Source organism: Chinchilla lanigera, unplaced genomic scaffold (assembly GCF_000276665.1).
Source record: "Chinchilla lanigera isolate Chin_1 unplaced genomic scaffold, ChiLan1.0 scaffold00155, whole genome shotgun sequence".
Lineage (NCBI taxonomy): Eukaryota > Metazoa > Chordata > Mammalia > Rodentia > Chinchillidae > Chinchilla > Chinchilla lanigera.
In genome coordinates, this window is record NW_004955556.1 from 501,440 (window position 1) to 520,317 (window position 18,878).

The 18,878-nt window shown below is 37.2% G+C and overlaps 1 protein-coding gene across 4 annotated transcripts in view; it reads left to right on the top strand.

Moving 5' to 3' along the window:
• Parg (poly (ADP-ribose) glycohydrolase) overlaps positions 1-18,878 on the top strand; it is a 104,672-nt gene that overhangs the window by 66,176 nt on the left and 19,618 nt on the right. For 3 of the 4 annotated variants that reach the window (XM_005412559.2, XM_005412563.2, XM_013508787.1), the window contains 4 exons: positions 1,462-1,537; positions 5,574-5,721; positions 16,562-16,640; positions 18,396-18,504. In XM_005412559.2, the coding sequence (XP_005412616.1) occupies positions 1,462-1,537; positions 5,574-5,721; positions 16,562-16,640; positions 18,396-18,504 (412 nt within the window). Of the gene's footprint in view, positions 1-1,461; positions 1,538-5,573; positions 5,722-8,945; positions 11,251-16,561; positions 16,641-18,395; positions 18,505-18,878 lie in introns of those variants that run through there. The other variant, XM_013508788.1, reaches the window with a different exon arrangement.

The following is an 18,878-nucleotide window of genomic DNA, read 5'->3' on the forward strand; positions in this document are numbered from 1 at the left end:
TAATTTGGATGTGTAAGATCTTTTATACCCTGAAATAGTTAATCAGTTCCCTAATCTAGAGCAAATCCCCAAGACATGTACAGAAGTGTGAATCAGGCCAGGGATGTAGCTCAGTGGCACAAGTGCCTGCCTGGCAAGCATAAGGTCCTGAGTTCAATTCCTGGTACCAAAAAAAAAAAAAGAAGTGTGAATCAGCCTTCTGAATACCCATGAGAACGTGATCAAGCATACTACATGCATACTATTAGCATCATTATGTGTTGACCAATACCTCTTATTTTCAATTTCTTAAAAAATCATATTTCTCATTGTTTTACTTGGAATTAGCAATGAAAGGGAATCACTTTTAAGGGAATTTAACTTGAGAAAGCATACCTGCTTAGTTGCCTTTCTTCTGATTTTTTCATCTATCAAAGATGTTTATTCAGGAGATAAAAGAAAAAGTTCAGAAGACTGAGTGCGTGGCTGAGATGATTATTAACAAAAGTGGGTAAGATTAAACAACCTAAAAAGAGGAAAATAAAATTAAATGGTGAGGGTTCAGATCTTTGCTAGTTTATTTACTAGCTAGCACAAATTTAATTTGCTTTTCCCTTTGTAAAAGAAAATAGTAATGGGGCTATTCTGAGAATTAAAAGAGTAAATACGAATAAAGCTTTTAGAATAGAATTTGTACCAAATTACCTTCTTATTTTAAAGTTATCAGTTATTAGGAGGAAGTTGTGCCAGACGTGTTAGATTCATTAAAATCAATAAACAGTGCTTTGGTAGCTAAATTATTTTTTAAAAATCTGATCACCCTCTTCACAAAAAGTTATTACTAAAGTTAGGAGTTTGGATCCCATCTCTGTTACATTCAATTATAATTCATATTTTTTATTCAGTAAGCCACCAGGGGGAAACATCTAGTAAGGAAATAACAGCATATCAAATAATATTAATACAGTGAAATTGGTTTTAATATATAAGACAGGTAAGTACCTCACTGAGAGGAAAAGAATTGTGCCCTCTGAATAAGTTGGATCAGTTAGCCTTGTTAACATAAAAATGACACAGATCAGAATTTCTGATACATATATTTTCATTAATACAGCCTTCTCTAAATACAGTTATCAAGCCAGTAAAAATAGAGCCCATTTGAGAATCATGTATGATTTATTGCAGATTTTCTGTATTTTTCCTTAGAATGTCAACTGTGGGATAAAATTTCATAGATCTTAATTTTTTTTATACCTTAAGAAGTTTTAACCATCTTACAGAGGAACTGATACAGAAGAAAGCAGGTTTCAAACCAGTACGTTGTCCTGTGTAATTTAAATATGTGTATTTACAGATTTCAATAACAAAATGTTGAAGACAGTCAGTGTCAATTTTTAATAGCTGTCTGTATAGTTACACATTTATTTTAGTGAAGTACTTATTTTTTAAAAATGAGTAAAAGAATATCACTTCCCATTGTAGGTGTGAAAAACCCCTGACACGGCTGCATGTCACTTATGAAGGCACCATAGAAAGCAGTGGCCAGGGCATGCTGCAGGTAGGTAAATTTCAGTGTGTATGTGTGTAAGACTTTCTCTTGTCAAGCTTCTGACAGCAAAGGAAATTGAAAAGCTGTTTATTTGCCTTCTAAACTGACTTAATGCAAAGAAGCATGATAGCAGAATGCAGAAAAACACCGGACAGATCTCTTTGACAGCCTTGGTGTTGATGTTATTCACCAACGTGTGCTCCCTGTTTCTTACATGAGCCCCTTGAAAAAGCTTTTGACAGAAAGTCCCAAGATCTGGACAACATCAGTCCTTTGGTTCAGACATTGATTGTAGATTGACAGTGGAGGAAGTTCCCAGGGTATGGTCTTGACAAGCTGTCATCAGGCAGTTGTTTTTTTTTTTTTTTCTTCAAAGGCTCTTGCTCTGCCCCAAATGATGACCAGCTTGAGATGTTTTTCTGCCACCAGTAGCCTTATTTAGGTCTAGAAGGCAGATACTTAAAATTGATTGATAAGAAAGGCCTGTCTCCCATCTCTCACAGCTCTAAGCTCATGAACCAGCTTGCTAATATTTTTTCCTTGCCAAAGAGCAGGCAATTCTGTCCATTCTTCAGTCATGGTTATTAATTCTCTGCATTACTTTTTAAAAACCTAGAAAAAGAAGTTAGTAAAATACAATCTATATCTAGCTCTAAAATATATACCTAATCTAAGCATGTTGAATTTTCTTTGTTATTTGTAGTGATTTTTTAAAATTCACTAGTCAGAGATGCAGTGTTTGTGTTTTATGTTTTATTACCATGTAAATAAGCATTGTAAACCGTTTTTTTGAAAGAAGCTTGGGTATCACTAATACTGGGAATAGCTAATTTTTATTCTTGGGTCATTCTTTGAAGCTTATATTAGATCAGAAGATAAAGCACTTGTCAGGAAATAGACTGCTTTGGTAGACCGATTTATGTATAATTATAATTACACATCCCAAGTGACTAATGAAACAGATTTTTCCTAGAATTGCCTTTTATTTAGATGTAATTGTGATTAAAATCTTTACCAAAGCAAACTGTTTTAAGTCACCTTCTCCCAGTGTTTGAGTTTGTAAACAGACTTATTAATAATTTGTCCTATACTTCATTTGTACAAAAGCAAAAAATAAAAACCACTCAAAGCATATTTTTATTTAATCATGTATCTTTTACTTAAAATAATTTTACAATATTCATAAAATTGTTTCGAATGAACATCTCTTTCCCCCACATCTCCTTCTTTATGAAATTATTTCCTACTTTACTATCCAGATAAAATGAGGGAGTCTTAATGCACCTGAGCAAAACAAAACTAATGCTAGTTAGCACCACCGGAATGCTGACCTTTCATCACAGTGCAATTCAACAAGGAATTGTGTAGTAGTCGTCAAAGTTGAGATTCTCCCCACTTCCCGGGATATTATAGACCACATGTGAGACCACGTTAGAGTGAAAGAACACCATAAAGGCTCTTAGCACTATTAATTGTTCTCCCTCTGCAGGCCTTGTCTCCCTGGGAGATCAGGGAATATTGTGTTGCAGTGCTCTGGAGCTCCTTGTGTAACACATAAATTACATTATGCTGAATGGCAACAACAACAGAACCTCTCTAAGGAGTGTTATCATTTCTTTCTTTTCATCAAATTTTAATTCAGAAGCTGAGTAATCTGAACAAGTAGCTTTACAGTAAAGAGACTTGGAAAATGCTTGGTTAAATATAAAGAAGCACCCAGATACTTGTTTTTATGGACTGGAACAGCTTTCTCACATTTTATAGAGAGCCTTTTATTAAGAACTTTCTGTAAGTAATAGAAACTTAGGTTTTCTTAAAGACCTCTGCTCTTAGAGGCATACTGAGGTTAGTGTACTTATTTCTGTGCACACCTTTCAAGTAATGAATGTTGTTGGCCTTTTATCTAAGAGTGAGCAATAGCAGGCACATTGCATGCCTTTCATGGTTATTATCAAGTAGTACAGAAGTTAAATAGAGCTCACCTTTTTATTTCAGTTATGTTCAGTATGTTATTCCAATAAAATTTAAGTAGATTTCAAACCTCCTTGGTTTCTTGTTTTTGTTCACAGTAGCATTGTACTCATAAGCACTCATTTGATCTCTGTGCTCCAGGATTCCATTCATTTCTCCACTGGGCCTCCTCTCTTTACTTTGCCACTGCCCTATTTGAGGCCCTCATAGTACTTGCCTAAACTACTCAGAAGTCAACAAACTAACCTCTTTTTTAAAATTTTATACCTTTCTAGATTATTCTCTATAGCCTGGATTATCTTAGTAAACTGTAGGTTCATTCTGTAAATTATTCCCAGAGTATTCAAAATTGACTACAAATTCTCTGGACTTCAGACCACCTCATTACCACCTATAAAGTCTCCTATATTTCAGCTGCCTGCTTATCATTCCTCCGAACAGTTTTTGACACTCGGCGTCCCCCTGTGTCTTTGTGCAGCTCTTCCCTCAGCCTGAACATCAGCTAATTCTGGATTGAATGCCATCCCTTCCTCCTTCCATTCTTAGATTCTGGGTGATGGTGTTATTGGAAAGTATCACATATATACTAATAGGTTCTCTCTAGTAAGTCATCTTGCCATTCTGCTTACGTGTCTGACTGCCAGGAGCATTGTGTCTCCTGTGAGGCCTAAAACCAGTACTTGCTCATCTTTGTGTCTTGTGGCTCCCAGCACAATGCCTAGTAAATATTTGTTGAGTGGAATAAAATGAGCTGTGAACCACCCAGTGCCTAAAGACCTCATCTGTAGTAGGTAACAAATCCAAATCTACAGACTGCTTTTGCCAAAATTATTTTGCTCTATCAGTTTAAGAATGGCTCTGGGTTTTTTTTTTTTTAGCATTTATTTTAGTATTCAGAAATAAAAACCCAAATGCCTGATTCTTAATAACAGTTCATTTTAAGAATTTGTCAGTGGTATGCCTCATTATTTTCTAGTTTTTTTGTGATGGGGAAAAAAAAAGACAGTTTTGCTATCTATTCATGTCTACCTATCTTTTCATATTAAAATAGCAGAAGAGTCAGATTCTTACTCTACTCTTACAAAATTGGCTTCAGATAATGATTTCGTATCAGTTACTTTAGAAAATATGAACAAGTTTGAAGAGATCTTACAATTTATAGTAGTTTGAAAACATAGATCTTACGCTACTTAATTCTGTTTTTCTTGGGTATATGACTGTGAATATACACAAATAGTGTGAATCTAAATCTTCACAATAATATAAGACCAAGATGGTCACCATTTCTTACATAAACTGAAATAATATTGGCAAGTTGAGTGTGCGTGCTTATGAAGATTGTATGATGACTCTTTGTCAGTAGGAAACTGGGACTCACCACCATACTCTACATAGTTTATGTGGGATTCAGGCTGCAGCTCCATGGTAGAGCACTTGCCTACCATGTGTGGGGCAGTTTAATTGAATCTTTATTCTTTATACTAGATTTTATTTTTCTTTTGTACTAGGTATTTTTTAAAAATATTTGGTAATCATGCAGTTTGCAGTTGAATGTAGGAGAAAAATTCCATTCCTTTGTTCTTCAACAGAAGAAAATAGGTTACCCCAAACAGTCAACCACTAAACTTTTTGGTTCTTTAAACAAGTATTACCATCTTAAGAAAGATATGATTGTTTTAAAGCCATGTATGTAAAGGAGCTGAGGGATGACCTTGAAATATGTAAAGGAGCTAGGGAAATGACCTTGAAACCTGTAGAGGTAGAGACCATTTTTAATTTATGGTTGGGGGGGGCACAAATAAGGGTTATAAACTAGAGTATAATCCATAACATTTTGCCTAGAACCTCCATTTTCCACATGCTTCATGGAGGTTAAGGATGCACAGAAGTGTACAGAGATGCTAATTACCATGAGATGGAAAGAGAACAGGCAGCTGTAGTCATCCTCCCTAGGAGATTACTAAGTGAGGACTGACTTCATGTGAAAAGTTGAGAACAAATAGGACATGTACTTCTTTATCACACATGTATGCATTGTAGACCATCATTTAATATGCCACATTTCCCCAAATAGGTGGATTTTGCAAACCGTTTTGTTGGAGGTGGTGTAACCAGTGCAGGACTTGTACAAGAAGAAATCCGCTTTTTAATCAACCCTGAGTTGATTGTTGCACGGCTGTTCACTGAGGTGCTGGATCACAATGAATGTCTTATTATCACAGGTTAGTTTGGGAGTCCAGACAGTGGGATAGTTGTCCTCGTCTGTGACTGTCATGAAGAGCAGAGGCTGCTCAGGTGAGCTTTTCTCTTCCGTGGGCACTAGCCCCAGTATTTTTTTTCATTATACTTGCGTTTTGAAATTGTTATGGTCTTATTTTCCTAAAATGTTCCGAGTATAGATTTTATCTCCCATTTTTTCTTCCTTAGCATCTTTATCTGAGGAACAGCTATTCAGTACTTTTCAGTTGGAATTTTCATGAAATAATAATTCTCTTAAAAGAAGATAGAGGTATACTTTTGAGAGTGTGTCCTGTCATTTTCCTGTTATATTTTTAAGTGACTTGTTTCCTTTAAAAATTAAAAAAAAAGAAAAAAGAGTACTGAGATAAAAAAACATTTTAAAAATCTAAAAAATAAAAATGTTTAAAACTAAGATATATGTCTATATATATGAATGAATGACACAGTAACAATATTTTGGAGAGCATCAATGTAACAGTGAACTTATAGAAGAGAAGTGAATCAGTAACCTTATGTTTATCCTAATTTCTAATCCTAAAAGCAGAAATGTGATTATATTATTGCCTGTCCTTGGTTTCTTTAAATTAATATGGGAGGAGGAAAGGGTGAAATTTAATCAAATTTATACTTGGATTTCTTACAGAGTTTTAATATTTTTGTTGTTAAATTTCTTCAGATTGAGATAGCAGTATGTCGCAGTATTTTTATGTCAGTGAATTGCAAAGCGTTAATGTTGAACTAATAACTGACCTTGGGCCACCTGTCTGAGTTAAACCTTTTATTTGAGTACCTGACAGAACATTCTTGCATAGAGGCCATAATGCCCCACCAGTTGTCAGTACTTTTAATTCCTAAAAATAAATTCACTTGTTTTTTCATCTTGGGCTCTGTTGTTGCTTTGAGATTAGCATAAGAAAGTAAACACTCATGTGGGTTGGAGAATGTGGTTTATTGCTTTTTCAAAGATTGCAATGGAAATAAAACCATCCTCTGTGATTTATGTCAAATGTATATAAAACTTAAGTTGTCTCTGTAGAAGCACACAAGTCAAAACTAAGACTCTGTAGTCTTATCTTGAAGCCACACTGCCTCAGGTGCATTCATAGGCAGCCTTCAGGAGAGTCTCTAAATTTTGTCCTTATGTTATGTTTCCAACAAAACGAAGACATTTTTCAAGTCTTTGTCTGTTAAGTGCAGTGTCAATGACTGTTGGCTGCTTTTCTAGTGGGTGTGGCCCATACTCCTCTTTCCATGTCTTACTTTTTGTTGTTGTTGTTGTTAAGAACTGAACATTTTAAATAGTGTAGCAACTCTGGAAATCAGATTTTCCCCTCATCAGAGTTCATTGTTACTCTCTGCTGTTTAATGGCTTTACTAAACAAATTCTGCAAAGTGTATTCTTTCTTGCATGTGGTCCCTAAAATCTGCTCATTTAGGTTAGTACTCAGCTAATGATTGTGCAGATTTTCTTAAATGCCAGGAACAAGTAAGTTTCCCAGTCTTTGCTTAAGTGCTCTATGTGCATGTTGGGGCTCACTTTCAACATTTCATCAGGTGGTTGCTGGCGTCTTGCCTTTGCCTCCTGCTTGCACAGAGATTCAGAATCAGGCAGTGGGAGGCGAGGGCCTTCTCAGATCTTTTTTGGTCACTCATACAGCCATGCGCGTGTGTGTGGTCTCTGAAATTCCCAGGAATACTTTAGAACCGTCCTGAGCCCTTTATGGACATCTCATTCCTCGGCTTTTCCTTGGAAACTTCCTGGTTCGCCTGTTACTTCTGGCAGCCTCAGTGCAAAGCAGTTCCCTATGCTCGTTTTCATCTAGCCCTTAGGGATCTGACTTTTCACACTTGGTGAGCTCTAAGTCTAGTGAGGTCTTCCAGGGAACCACCAGATGGGTCTAATGGTGACAGCTCTGTCAAAATGGGACATGAGGAACCTCAGTCCCCTTCTGCGTCACCTGGTGGCTGCTGGACTGCTGTGTTTCACTGTGACTATGGACGATTGGTTTTAAGGCTACCACTTGAGAGAGCTTGAGAGGGCAGGTTGGAAATAGGGCAAATAAAATCACCACAAAGCTTATTTTCAAGATTCAGCCAGTTTTCTTTGAGTAAGCACTCCTTGGATTGCTTCAAGGCTTCCTTTAATTTCAACAGTTTATTCTCAGTGTGATTTTTCTGTGTTCTTGCTTTCGTGGCAGGATTTCCAGGATTTTTTTACTCCACCATTTTGTTTTACCATTTTTGTTCCACTGTTTTGCTTTACTTTTATAAGTGCTCCCTGGTAAAGTGGCCTTCAGCAACTTATCCCACATCATTTAGACATCCTGTCTCGATCCTTATCCTTTTGTTCCTGCTGCTTTGATGAGGTGAAACTGAAAGCTGTAAATTGTCTGAGTTTGTTAGAAACTCAGAATGGATGCTTAGCAAAAGAATTTCTTCTTCATGACCCACATGGTACTGAATTAGAAAAATAGGCCTCTTTAGTTCTCAGTGTTGTCTCAGCCCACATATCAGCCTTCTGTTTACATTTGTTTGTTATCCTGTAAGCACATAGGGAGCATATAGTTGAGGAGGTGCAAGTGCAAGGAATCACAAAACAAAAAATGAAAACTGGCATAAATCCATTGCTGGGCAACTAAATCCTTTGAATATTTGTCTTAACATGCTTTTATGGAACTTTCAAAGTTAGGAGTCTGACTTCCTCATCATTTTGGTATGTCAGTAAGTACTTTAAATGATTTTCACTTTTTAGCACTTATGCTAGATTTGAACTGAAGACTCAGAACAAAGTATTCTGTCAGGTTTTGGCGGGAGGAGGGGGGAGCGTTTTGGAGGTTTTTTCCTTTTTTGTCTTTTGAGACTGGATCTCACTATGCAGTTCAGGCTGGCCTTGAACTCACTTTGTAGCCTAAGTCTGGACTCTAACTCTCAAGGATCCTCCTGCCTCAGCCTCCTGAGTGCTGGGATTACAGGCGTACGCTACCACACCCGACTGTCCCATCAGTTTTTAAAATGAATTTACATCCTTGAAATTAAAAAACTTAATAGAATATTAGGCAATTAAACTCAAAACTAATTTGTTTCACTTAATTCGTATTTCTTACAGTCATCTGCCTTAACATTACTATAAATAAGGAAAAGATGTCATTTTCTCTGGAAATATTAAAAGGAAAGCATTGACTGTTTTTCCTTTTTTTTTTTTAAGGATAGTTTGTCCCCAGCCTGAAAAAGGATCACTCTGGAGTTGATCTTTGGATTCTAACTTACCTGCAGCCATTGCAGAATGACTGGGAAAATGCAGATCCATGACTCACTTGCACATCTGTAGTTACCTCAAGCTAAGGACATTTGAGGTGACTTTTAACTCGGCATTTTTCCCACATCCACTTAACTGTATTATAGTGCCTCCTAATTAATATCTGTGATGTGATGTTCCTTTAATGGAAATGGCCATTTCATCATCTATTTGATGTCTGGATTTCTGCCATCTCCCTTCTTAGGAAACTCTTAACCATGTACTGCAATCTATCTGCCTGATCAATTCCATTCCTTCACTGATGCACCCACGCTCGGTGAGCTAATGGCTGTGACTGTGCTGCCTGAATCTGTAGAAGAGTTTCAGAAATTGGAAATAAATTAAATTTATCATCATTGTGGGACATCTGGTTGCAGTCAGACTCTTAAATGAATATGAAACATGTCAGGCAAGCAGCAAATACATTATCTAGAAAATGTTATCCCTCTATTTGCTGTGATCTTCCCTGTAGTAGTCTGTGAGGAAGTATGGATGGAGGAAAAGTATTAAAACTCCAGCCTTCTTTTTTTTATTCCTTCTGTCGGGAGTTCCTCTACAACACCCAATAAATAGCTTCAATACTAGAGGTTGTCCAAGGGCTCTAAGGGGGTTGGTTTGGTGAGCACAGTGGAGCAGAAGGCAAGTTCAGTCATCTTGGTACTCCACCGCTTTGAAACTGGTCTGATTAGGTACTGGGCATTTTGATGCAAAAATTTTGTCCCAGTGTTCGTTGTTTGTTTGGTACTGGACGCTCAGGCTAGAACTTGGGTATCAGTTGCCTTGGGACTTACACTCTTTCCAGCCAGAATGGTTTGGTACTCATTTTTTAGTACTCCTCCTGCCTCCCAGAACCAGTTAATGACATCTACCAAGGTACTGCTTTATATTTAGTGTAAAACTACCCCAGTAGCAAATCGTATCATCCCGGATACCTCAAGTCCTTACGTCCTTCTGAATGTCAGCAGAACTGGCAGGAAAAGTGAGTCATGTCTACTGCCGGGCAGAAAACAGGTAAAAAAAATAAGTCAGAGTGTTCCTCGCTTTCTTGGTTCCCATCAGGCTGGTAGACTGACCAGATAAGTGTAATCATACCAACTCTGATTTCTGTATGGTTTTGAAGGATTTTGAACTTGTCTTATTTGGCTGTTCAAATAGTTCTGTGATGTAAAAAGATAATTAATGACCCTGATAACAAAATGAAGTCCAGTGAGGCTTGGTACAGAGTCACTGGGTCTCTTGTGTCTCCTGGTCTCGCTGTGGTTCTCTTTACCACACTGTGCAGATGTGAGCGTCTATATGTATGTGTGCTCACGACATGGTGCCCTGGGATGGAATATTTCTGGACTCGTCATTTGAGTCTCAGTTGATGCAGTGTCCTTTCTGTTTTGCTCAGTATTATGTGCATCAGGCTGGTATTTATTCAAATGCTTTTTATGCTTCTGCATTATAAGATGTGGATGTAGACACAAATGCTAGTAATTTATAATCCCTGCCTTTGAGGAACTGACAGTCCAGTGGGGGTGTCAGATTACATGTTTTAATTAACTGTATTGAGTTAAAATTGACATACAGTAAACTATGTTTATTTAAAGTGTGCAACTGGATAGGTTTTTCATCTGTGACTATATCCCTGAAACCATCTTTGCCTGTGTTTTCATTGAATTGTTTGGTTTTTCTTATATTTTTACATTTTGAAAGCACTTCCTATTTTGTATATAAATTCATTATCAGATACATGTATCAAGATGTCATTTTCTTAATGGGACTTTTGAAGAACAGAATTTTTTAAATTTTAAGTCCAATTTATTAATTAGTTGTTTTGAGGTTTTTCTAAGTCTTTCTCTTTTGACTACTATAGCTTCTTATCCTTGAAATCAGATGACATGAACCTTCCAGATCTTCTTTTTCTGAGTTCTTTTGGTGAATTTTACAGTTCATTTTTCAGTATTCACCAAAAAAGCTTCATGGAATTTTGAGACTTCTTTGTTTGCATCTAGACATCACTTTGGGGGAAACTGACATCCTAACTGTATTTAGTTTGATTTGAATATGGTACATCTCTGTTTATTCAGGTATCCTTTTTTTTTTTGTACCGGAAATCGAACTCAGGACCTCGCGCTTGCCAGGCAGGTGCTGTGCCACTGAGCTAAATCCCTGGCTTCAGGTATTCTTTAACTTTCCTCAGTAATAATTTATAGTTTTCATCCTATACTTCCATGTTTTTTTGTTTTTGTTTTTGTTTTTTGTTTTTTGTTTTTTGTTTTTTGTTTTTTTTTTTCAGATTTATCCCTAAATTTTTCATAATTGTCATGGCTACTATAAATGTTTTTCTATTTTTAATTTCAGTTTCCAGTTCTACTCTAATTCATTGCTACTATGTGAAAATACAGTTCGTTTCCAGATAACAATTAATATATTAAATTCTGTATTAATGTTCTGTACAAACTGCCATGGGACCACGGACGGGAGCAGCCGGCTTTACTTACTGCATAAAGGAAAGCTTTGCATTAGAAACAACAAGAATTTTGTAATTACTTTCTTGATTTGTAGCATGAATATCTTGCCCAAGATTCTAGATGAATTTGTAGGGCTTACAGTATAGGGTTGAGGATGTAACTCAGAGGTAGCACACTTGCCTAACATACATGAGGCCCTGGGTTCAATTTCCACTACCACAAAATAATATCAACAAGGAAGTATAAATGACTTTTTTAAGAAGCAGTGTACTGAACAAACTGGGAACTCTAGTATTGAGTTTAAAATTTTTAACAATTACTGGAAAACATAAGCCATATAAAAAGAATATTTTTCGTAGCTTTATGAGTATATTTTTATATGAGTATAAATAAATTTTAAGCTTACACAAAAGTTGCAAGGATAATGCATGGAATTTTTATATGCTCTTTACTAAGGTTTATCCACTTACATTTTTGCCTCATTTGCTTCAGCTGTCTTTTTTTCTAGTCCTGAAATATTTAAGCGTGTATTAGAGACCTTTACCCCCTTTTTTCTCCTAAAAATTTGTATTTCCTAAGAATTAAAACAATCTCTTTCAGTCAGCAGCACAGTTATCAAAATCAAGAAATTTAAATTGATGTAATTCTGTTAATCCCTAGTCTATGTTTTAATTGTCAGTTATCCAAATAAGCCCTTGGTAGCTTTTTTCCCCCAGTCTTCAACCAGTCAGCCTCATACCTTCTTTTACTTGTCATGTGTCCTTTAAGCTGGCACAGTTTCTCATTTTTCCCTTTGTTGGTTCATTCTAATAGGAGTCCCACAGAGTGGTATTGTTCCTGCTTGTGTGTCTTCTCCCTCCAAGTGACACAGGTATAATGATGGGCAAAGTGGTCTGTCAGGTTTCTTCTCTGTCAGATTCTTCTTTTTTACTTTGTCATTAATCTGTAATTATGTATTTCATATCTTTTGAAACTCCGAATAACCTGTCATCAAAGCTTCACCTACTAATTTTAGCAACCATTGATAAGTTTTTTTTTAACTCTCATTACACTAGAATTGGGGAACAAATTCTGTGACCAGAATTGTGGAAAGAATTAAGTTCATGAACCGAGGTACTGTTGTATTCTACATTTAGTACTTGATGTTCCACTGCAAAGAAGGACTTTTTCTTCTTCCTTATTTATATTTATTTAGCAGTGGTTGTATAGATACAGATTCTTTTTATTCTGTGGGCTATAATTTGTTGCTGTCATCTGTTAATGCTAAGTTGCCCCACATTTGATCAGAGGGAGCTCCTTTCACCTGTTGTATCCCTTTGTCATAGGTCCATTGTGTCTTAATGCACTTTCTTCTTTGAACACCCCTTTTTTAGCACCAAAAGATGTTCTAGGCCCATCTTGTATATTCCCTGCCCTTTAACACTGTAACAACCATTTCTCTAAAGAGTCTTAGATTTTAGAGTAGTCTTTTAGAAGCCAGGATTTGCCCTAGAACATAGTGTTATACCCACCTGTGTGTACACAGACACACACACACACACACACACACACACACACACAAACACCTGTGAACTCATGTATATCTCCCTTTCTCATCCAGTATCACAGCATACTCTGTAGTCTTCCTCTTTCCTTGTTTTCTCATTTTCTTCAGGCCAGAATATACAGAAGGTAGTTTCAGAATTGCTAAATAGTGCCACTGAGAAAAGCAACCTAAGTAATATTTAATGCTTGTTTATAACTTTTTTAAAGTAAAATTTATACACAGTGAAATATATGCTGTTACGTGTATAATATAGTGAGTTTTGGCAAACACACATGCTCCTGTATCCCACATCTCTGTCAAGACGTGGAATGTATCCATCCATCACCTCAGAAAATTCCCTTGAGTCCTGTCTATATAGTTTTGTCTTTTCTAGAATTTCATCTAAACAAATTTATATAACTTTGTGTCTTATCTTCCTCTGCATAGTGTATGTGAAATTTATCTGTATTCTCAATACATCAGTGATTCTTTTTTATTACTAAGTATTCCTCTGTATGATCATGCCGCGTATTTTGCTAATTTTCTGTTGATAAACATTTGGATTGTTTCTGCTTTTGAGTTTGTTGTGTTTTTTATATGTCAGCTTGGCTAAGCTACAACCCCCATTATTTGAAGAAACATTAATCTTGCTATTAACTGTAAAGATATTTTATAGATGTGATTGAAGTCCACAATCAGTTTTAAAAAGGGAGATTCTTCACAATGCTGTGTGTTACGTCTTGTATCTAGATGTCCCCCCATAGCCCCATTTGGTCATTGGTGGAGATTTTTGAAGATATCTGGATCTGGCGTATATAATGCTAGAATTGTGATGCTGGGACTGATTCACAGTGCAGTGCTAGGATAATAAAGGGTGCTCTGCTCTGAGTGTGATCACTGCCTGTTCTAAGAATGGGTAGCTATATAGAATATAAGGGACAGAGAGGGCTACTGTTGTTACTGCTTGTTGCTGCTTGCACTTTGCTGCCTTCTGCCTGCCATGGACTATTTCTCCTCTGTGATGCCCCTCTGCCATGCCACTGTGCCTTGAAGGCAGCCAACTATGAACTTTAACCTCTACAAACTATGAGCCAAATAAACCTTTTCTTTTTAAACTTTGGGTGTTGGCTATTTTGTCCTAGCCAGGAGAAAAGTAACTAAGGCAATATGCCTGAGGCTAGTTTAATCAGTTGAAAGGCCTTAAGAGCAGAGGAAGAAGAAATACATCCCATGGACAATAGCAGCTGCCTGTGTCTCAGAGCCAGCTTCCCAGAGTTGTATAACCAACTCCTTGTAATAAGTGTCTTCATCTGTATGTCCTACTGTCCTACTAGTTCTGTTTCTCTAGTTGGACCCTGACTAATGGATGGCTATCGTGAATAAACCTACTGTAGACATTCTTCTGTATGGTTTTTGTGGACATATATTTTCAGTTTCTATTGGGTAATACCCAGGAATGGAATTTTTAGGCCAAAAAGTGGATATATGTTTCACTTTATAAGAAATTGCAAAGTGTTTTCCAGAGTTGTGCCATCTTATATGATGGCATTATAAGGTTCTACCAGCACTATATGAGATTTCTCTTTGTTCAACAACCTTGTTGCCATGTGGTATCATCAGTCTTCTTTTATTTCAGCCATTCTTCAGGTGTACAGTGGCATCTCATTGAGACTTTAAAGTGCATTTCTCTATGACTGATTAAGGTGATGAGTGTTTTATTTGATTGCTGTCCAGTGTGTATGTTGCACTGTGAGGTGCATGTTCAAGTCACCTGCCCATTTTTCTAAATTGGGTTGTTGGTGCTTTTATTATTGTTGAGTGCTCTTCAAGTATTCTGAATATAAGACCTTTGTTCAGATACTGGTTTTATGGATATTTCCCCCTGAGTCCTGCCTAAACATTTTCTTATTGGTGTTGTAATGACCAGAACTATTTAATTTTGATCCAGTATAGCTTTGTTTGGGTCTTTTTCTAAACTATATGGTCACTGTTTTCTTTATCTATTTTAAGAAATCTTTCCTATCACACTGGATTTGGTAGTGTATGCTTATAATTCTAGCACTGTCAGAAGCTAAGGCAGGAGGATCACAGGTTTAAGCCCAGCCTCAGCAATTTAGTGTCCAAGCAAGATCCTGTCACAAAATTGAAAATTAAGGGAAGCCAGGCATGCCTAGGAATGTAGTTCAAGGCAGAGGCCCTGGATTCAATCTTAGTACCAAGAGCAAAGGAATAGGGAAGAAGGAAAGAAGGGAAGGAGGGAGGGACAGAGAGAGAGGGAAAGAAAGAAGGAAAGAAGGAAGGAACAAACAAAGGAAGGGAGAGAAAGAAGAAAGGAAAGGAAAGGAAAGGAGGAGGGAGGGAAGGAGGGAAGCAATAATAAAACTACTGTCCTGTGTTTTATTCTAGAAGTTTTATAATTTTATATTTGTGATCCATCTCAAAATTGTATTTGTAGTGTAACAGTTGAGCTTTATTATTATTTCTTCCTATGAATACTTGTTTCAGTAGTATTTGCTGGAAAATGTGTCCTTTCCTAGACTCAGAGCCTTCGTTGACAAGCAATTGACTGTTGCAGATTCTGTGTCGTTCTCTTGATGTGTTGGTCTTTCCTTGGGCCAAGACCTAGTAAATGTTGAATGAGATAAATGAGTCCTGTAATCTTCTTTTTTCAAAATTTCTTTTGCTGCTCTACATAAATTTTTAAATGGGCATACATTTCTTCTCAGTTACTACTTTTTAAAAAGTCTACTGGGGAAGCTGGGCATGGTGATACACGCCTACAATCTCAGCACTTGGGCAGCCGAGGCAGGAAGATCACCAGAAGTTTGAGGCCAGCCTGGGCTACATAATGAGTTTAATGCCAGCGTGAACTGCAGAGTGAGACTCTGTCTCAAAGCAAAAATAAATAAATAAATAAATAAATAAATAAATAAATAAATAAATAAATAAATAAATAATTCTACTGTGTTTATTTAGAATTAAAGTGAATCTGTAGATCAGAAATGACCATCATGACAATATCCCAGCAGATAGTGTACTTTTGTATCTGAGTCTTTGCTTTTTCTCAGCAGTGTCTTCTACAACCATTGGGACATTTAGTCCTAGATATTTGCAGTTCTTGGACATGATAGTTAATGGATTTTTGAAAGTTTCGTTTTCCCATTGTTCACTGCTAGTGTACAGAGTGAACTCTGATCTCACTAAACTTACAAGCTATTTTTTCTTTCATTGGTTTTTTAGGCTTTGTTATGTAACCAATCAGGACATCTTCAGAAATGGACAATTTTGTTGTTTCTGGGTGCTAAGGATTTGATCCCAGGGCCTCGCCCAAATCAAGCATGTGTTCTACCACTGAACTACGCGCTCAGCCTATTAATTTTTCACATTTTTCATGTCTGTTACTTCTTTTCTTGCTTAACTGCACTAGCTGGAGGCTGTCGAGTACAGTGCTGAATGGCAGTGGTGCTTTTGCCTTGTTGCTGACCTAAAGTAGGAGGCTTTTACCATTGAGTAAGAAGTGAATAGTCACAGATTACTTGTTTCAGGTACTGAACAGTACAGTGAATACATTGGCTATGCTGAAACATACCGTTGGGCTCGCAGCCATGAAGATGAGAGTGAAAGGTGAGTCTGTTTTCTGACTTTTGGTGTTGCGAGGCTCAAAGTGAAGGTGTGTCTGGTTTGCCCTGGTGTGTTCTGTGTCCCTTAGGCTGTTCATCCAGCAGTTGGATTTTCTTTTTAACCTCAGTATTACAAGTTCATTGGCACTTAAAACTATATTAATGCCAGGTGCGATTGTGTACACCTGTAATCTCGGCACTCAAGAGGCTGAGGCAGAAGGGTTGCCATGATTTCCATTCCAGCCTGAACTACTTAGTGAGACCTGTCTCCAAAAAAAGAAAAATGGGGCATTCAGCTCCGATTTCCCTCTACTATCCCACAGTAGTTATCTTAGCTTTTCCATCTTTTTTCCAAATAAACTGTCTTTTGTTATATTAGAAAAAAAATCCATATTACTGTCTCCATATACCAAAGGAAGGAACAGACAATAAAAAACAGACATCTACAGCAAAAACAAGGCAGAGAGTTCTCTGTAGTTCTTTCCCTCTAAGCTGCCACCTGAGTGTGGTGGAGGTGAACTTTCAAGTTGGCACTTATTTTACATCAGTTTTTTTTCTTTTTCTTTTTCTTTTTCTTTTTTCTTTTCTTTTCTTTTTTTTTTTTTTTTGGTACTGGGAATCAAACTCAGGACCTCGCTCTTGCCAGGCAGGTGCTTGTGCTGCTGAGCTATATCCCCAACCCATTGAATCAGTTCTAAAAGGAGCTGAGAGCCTTTGGCCAGCTCATTTCCCTCCCTTCCATTTCTCTGTGAGATTCGCTGGATGGAGGAACCTGCACTGGGACAGTTTGCCTACTGCCACAAACCACTGCCAGCGGGACTTGCAGTGAACTCCACCATTGCCGTCCTGTTTCCTCTTGAAGTATATTCAGACTTTAACTTCTTGTTTCCCCACTCAGTTTTGTCCTTTACCCTGGGCAGATCGTTTTTTAGTGAGCCATCTGGCAGAAAGAAGCTGGCTATTGCCCAGGGAGCTGAATCTGTGCCATACTTGCTCTTGTAATGGCTCACATCAGCCTCTGCTTTCTTGCCTTCTGTTCTGTGTAAAATTTGTGGCTGCAGTAGTTATCTGTGTGGGTGTTTACTCCCAATAATTATTCACAGACTAACATGAAGGTTTCCGTTGTTCTGCAGAGTGAGAAGTTGCTTGGCATATCAATATGTGAAACTTTAAAAAGAGATGAAATATTTAGAATTTTACACATTCCTAAAATTATTGTCCCACCTAGTACTTTGTACATCACCAATCAACATGTTATTGTCTGCTTTGAGTCTTTTGTCTTTAAAAAATACTTTCTTGCAGTCAGTAATTGAGCACAGTAGGTGGAATATTGCACTGAATTATTACCCATTTTTCATAGCATTTGGACAGTATGTGTTGATGTTACATGCCAGTAATTTAGAGCATATCTCTCAGAACAAAGGAGTGAACTGTAAATTCCACATCCTTAGTACAAGAGGGAAACAAAGACCTGAATTCCTTTTGTTTGCTTCCAAAGCCTTTAACCTTTGAAACTCGCTGTAATGATGTATGTGTCCACAATTTCTGTGTTGTCTCTTGATTTTTCTTTTTATTTAATGCCAGCAATGCACAATGTGTGTGTCTCTAAGTCTAAAAGTGAAATAGTTTCCTGAAACCTGTAGTCACATCATTTTTAATATTTTAATGCTGTCCAAGTGTCAATAGTCTGACCCTGCCGGGGCTGCGTTTGAGGGATGTTACCTCTTTCTTATCTTCTCCCCATCGTGACCTGACCCAGGGACGACTGGCAGCGCCGCTGCACTGAAATCGTTGCCATCGACGCACTTCACTTCAGACGCTACCTCGATCAGTTTGTGCCTGAGAAAATGAGACGCGAGCTTAACAAGGCCAGTAACCTTATTTCTTAGTTCATCTGGCAGCTGTCATCTATTTACTGCCATTTTATTAATGCTGAAATTAATGCTTTCTGGTAATTCTTGCAGTGTCAGTACGTCTGCCCACAGCTCTCCTGATTTAATGGCCCTGTCAGCTTGTACAAGATGTACTTTCTATTTTGTAATTGTTTGATTACCAGCCGAGGTTGCCAGATAGACTATTGCTTGATGTCAAACCCCACATGTGCATTTATCTCATCAGGTACTTTTAGCTGCTCTGAAACATTATCATTTAAAGGCCATCTAGAAATGAATGAGCCTTGATCATTTTTTTCAGTCTCACTAATGACATTTTCTCTACAAGATATGCTATCAGTATTAAAACC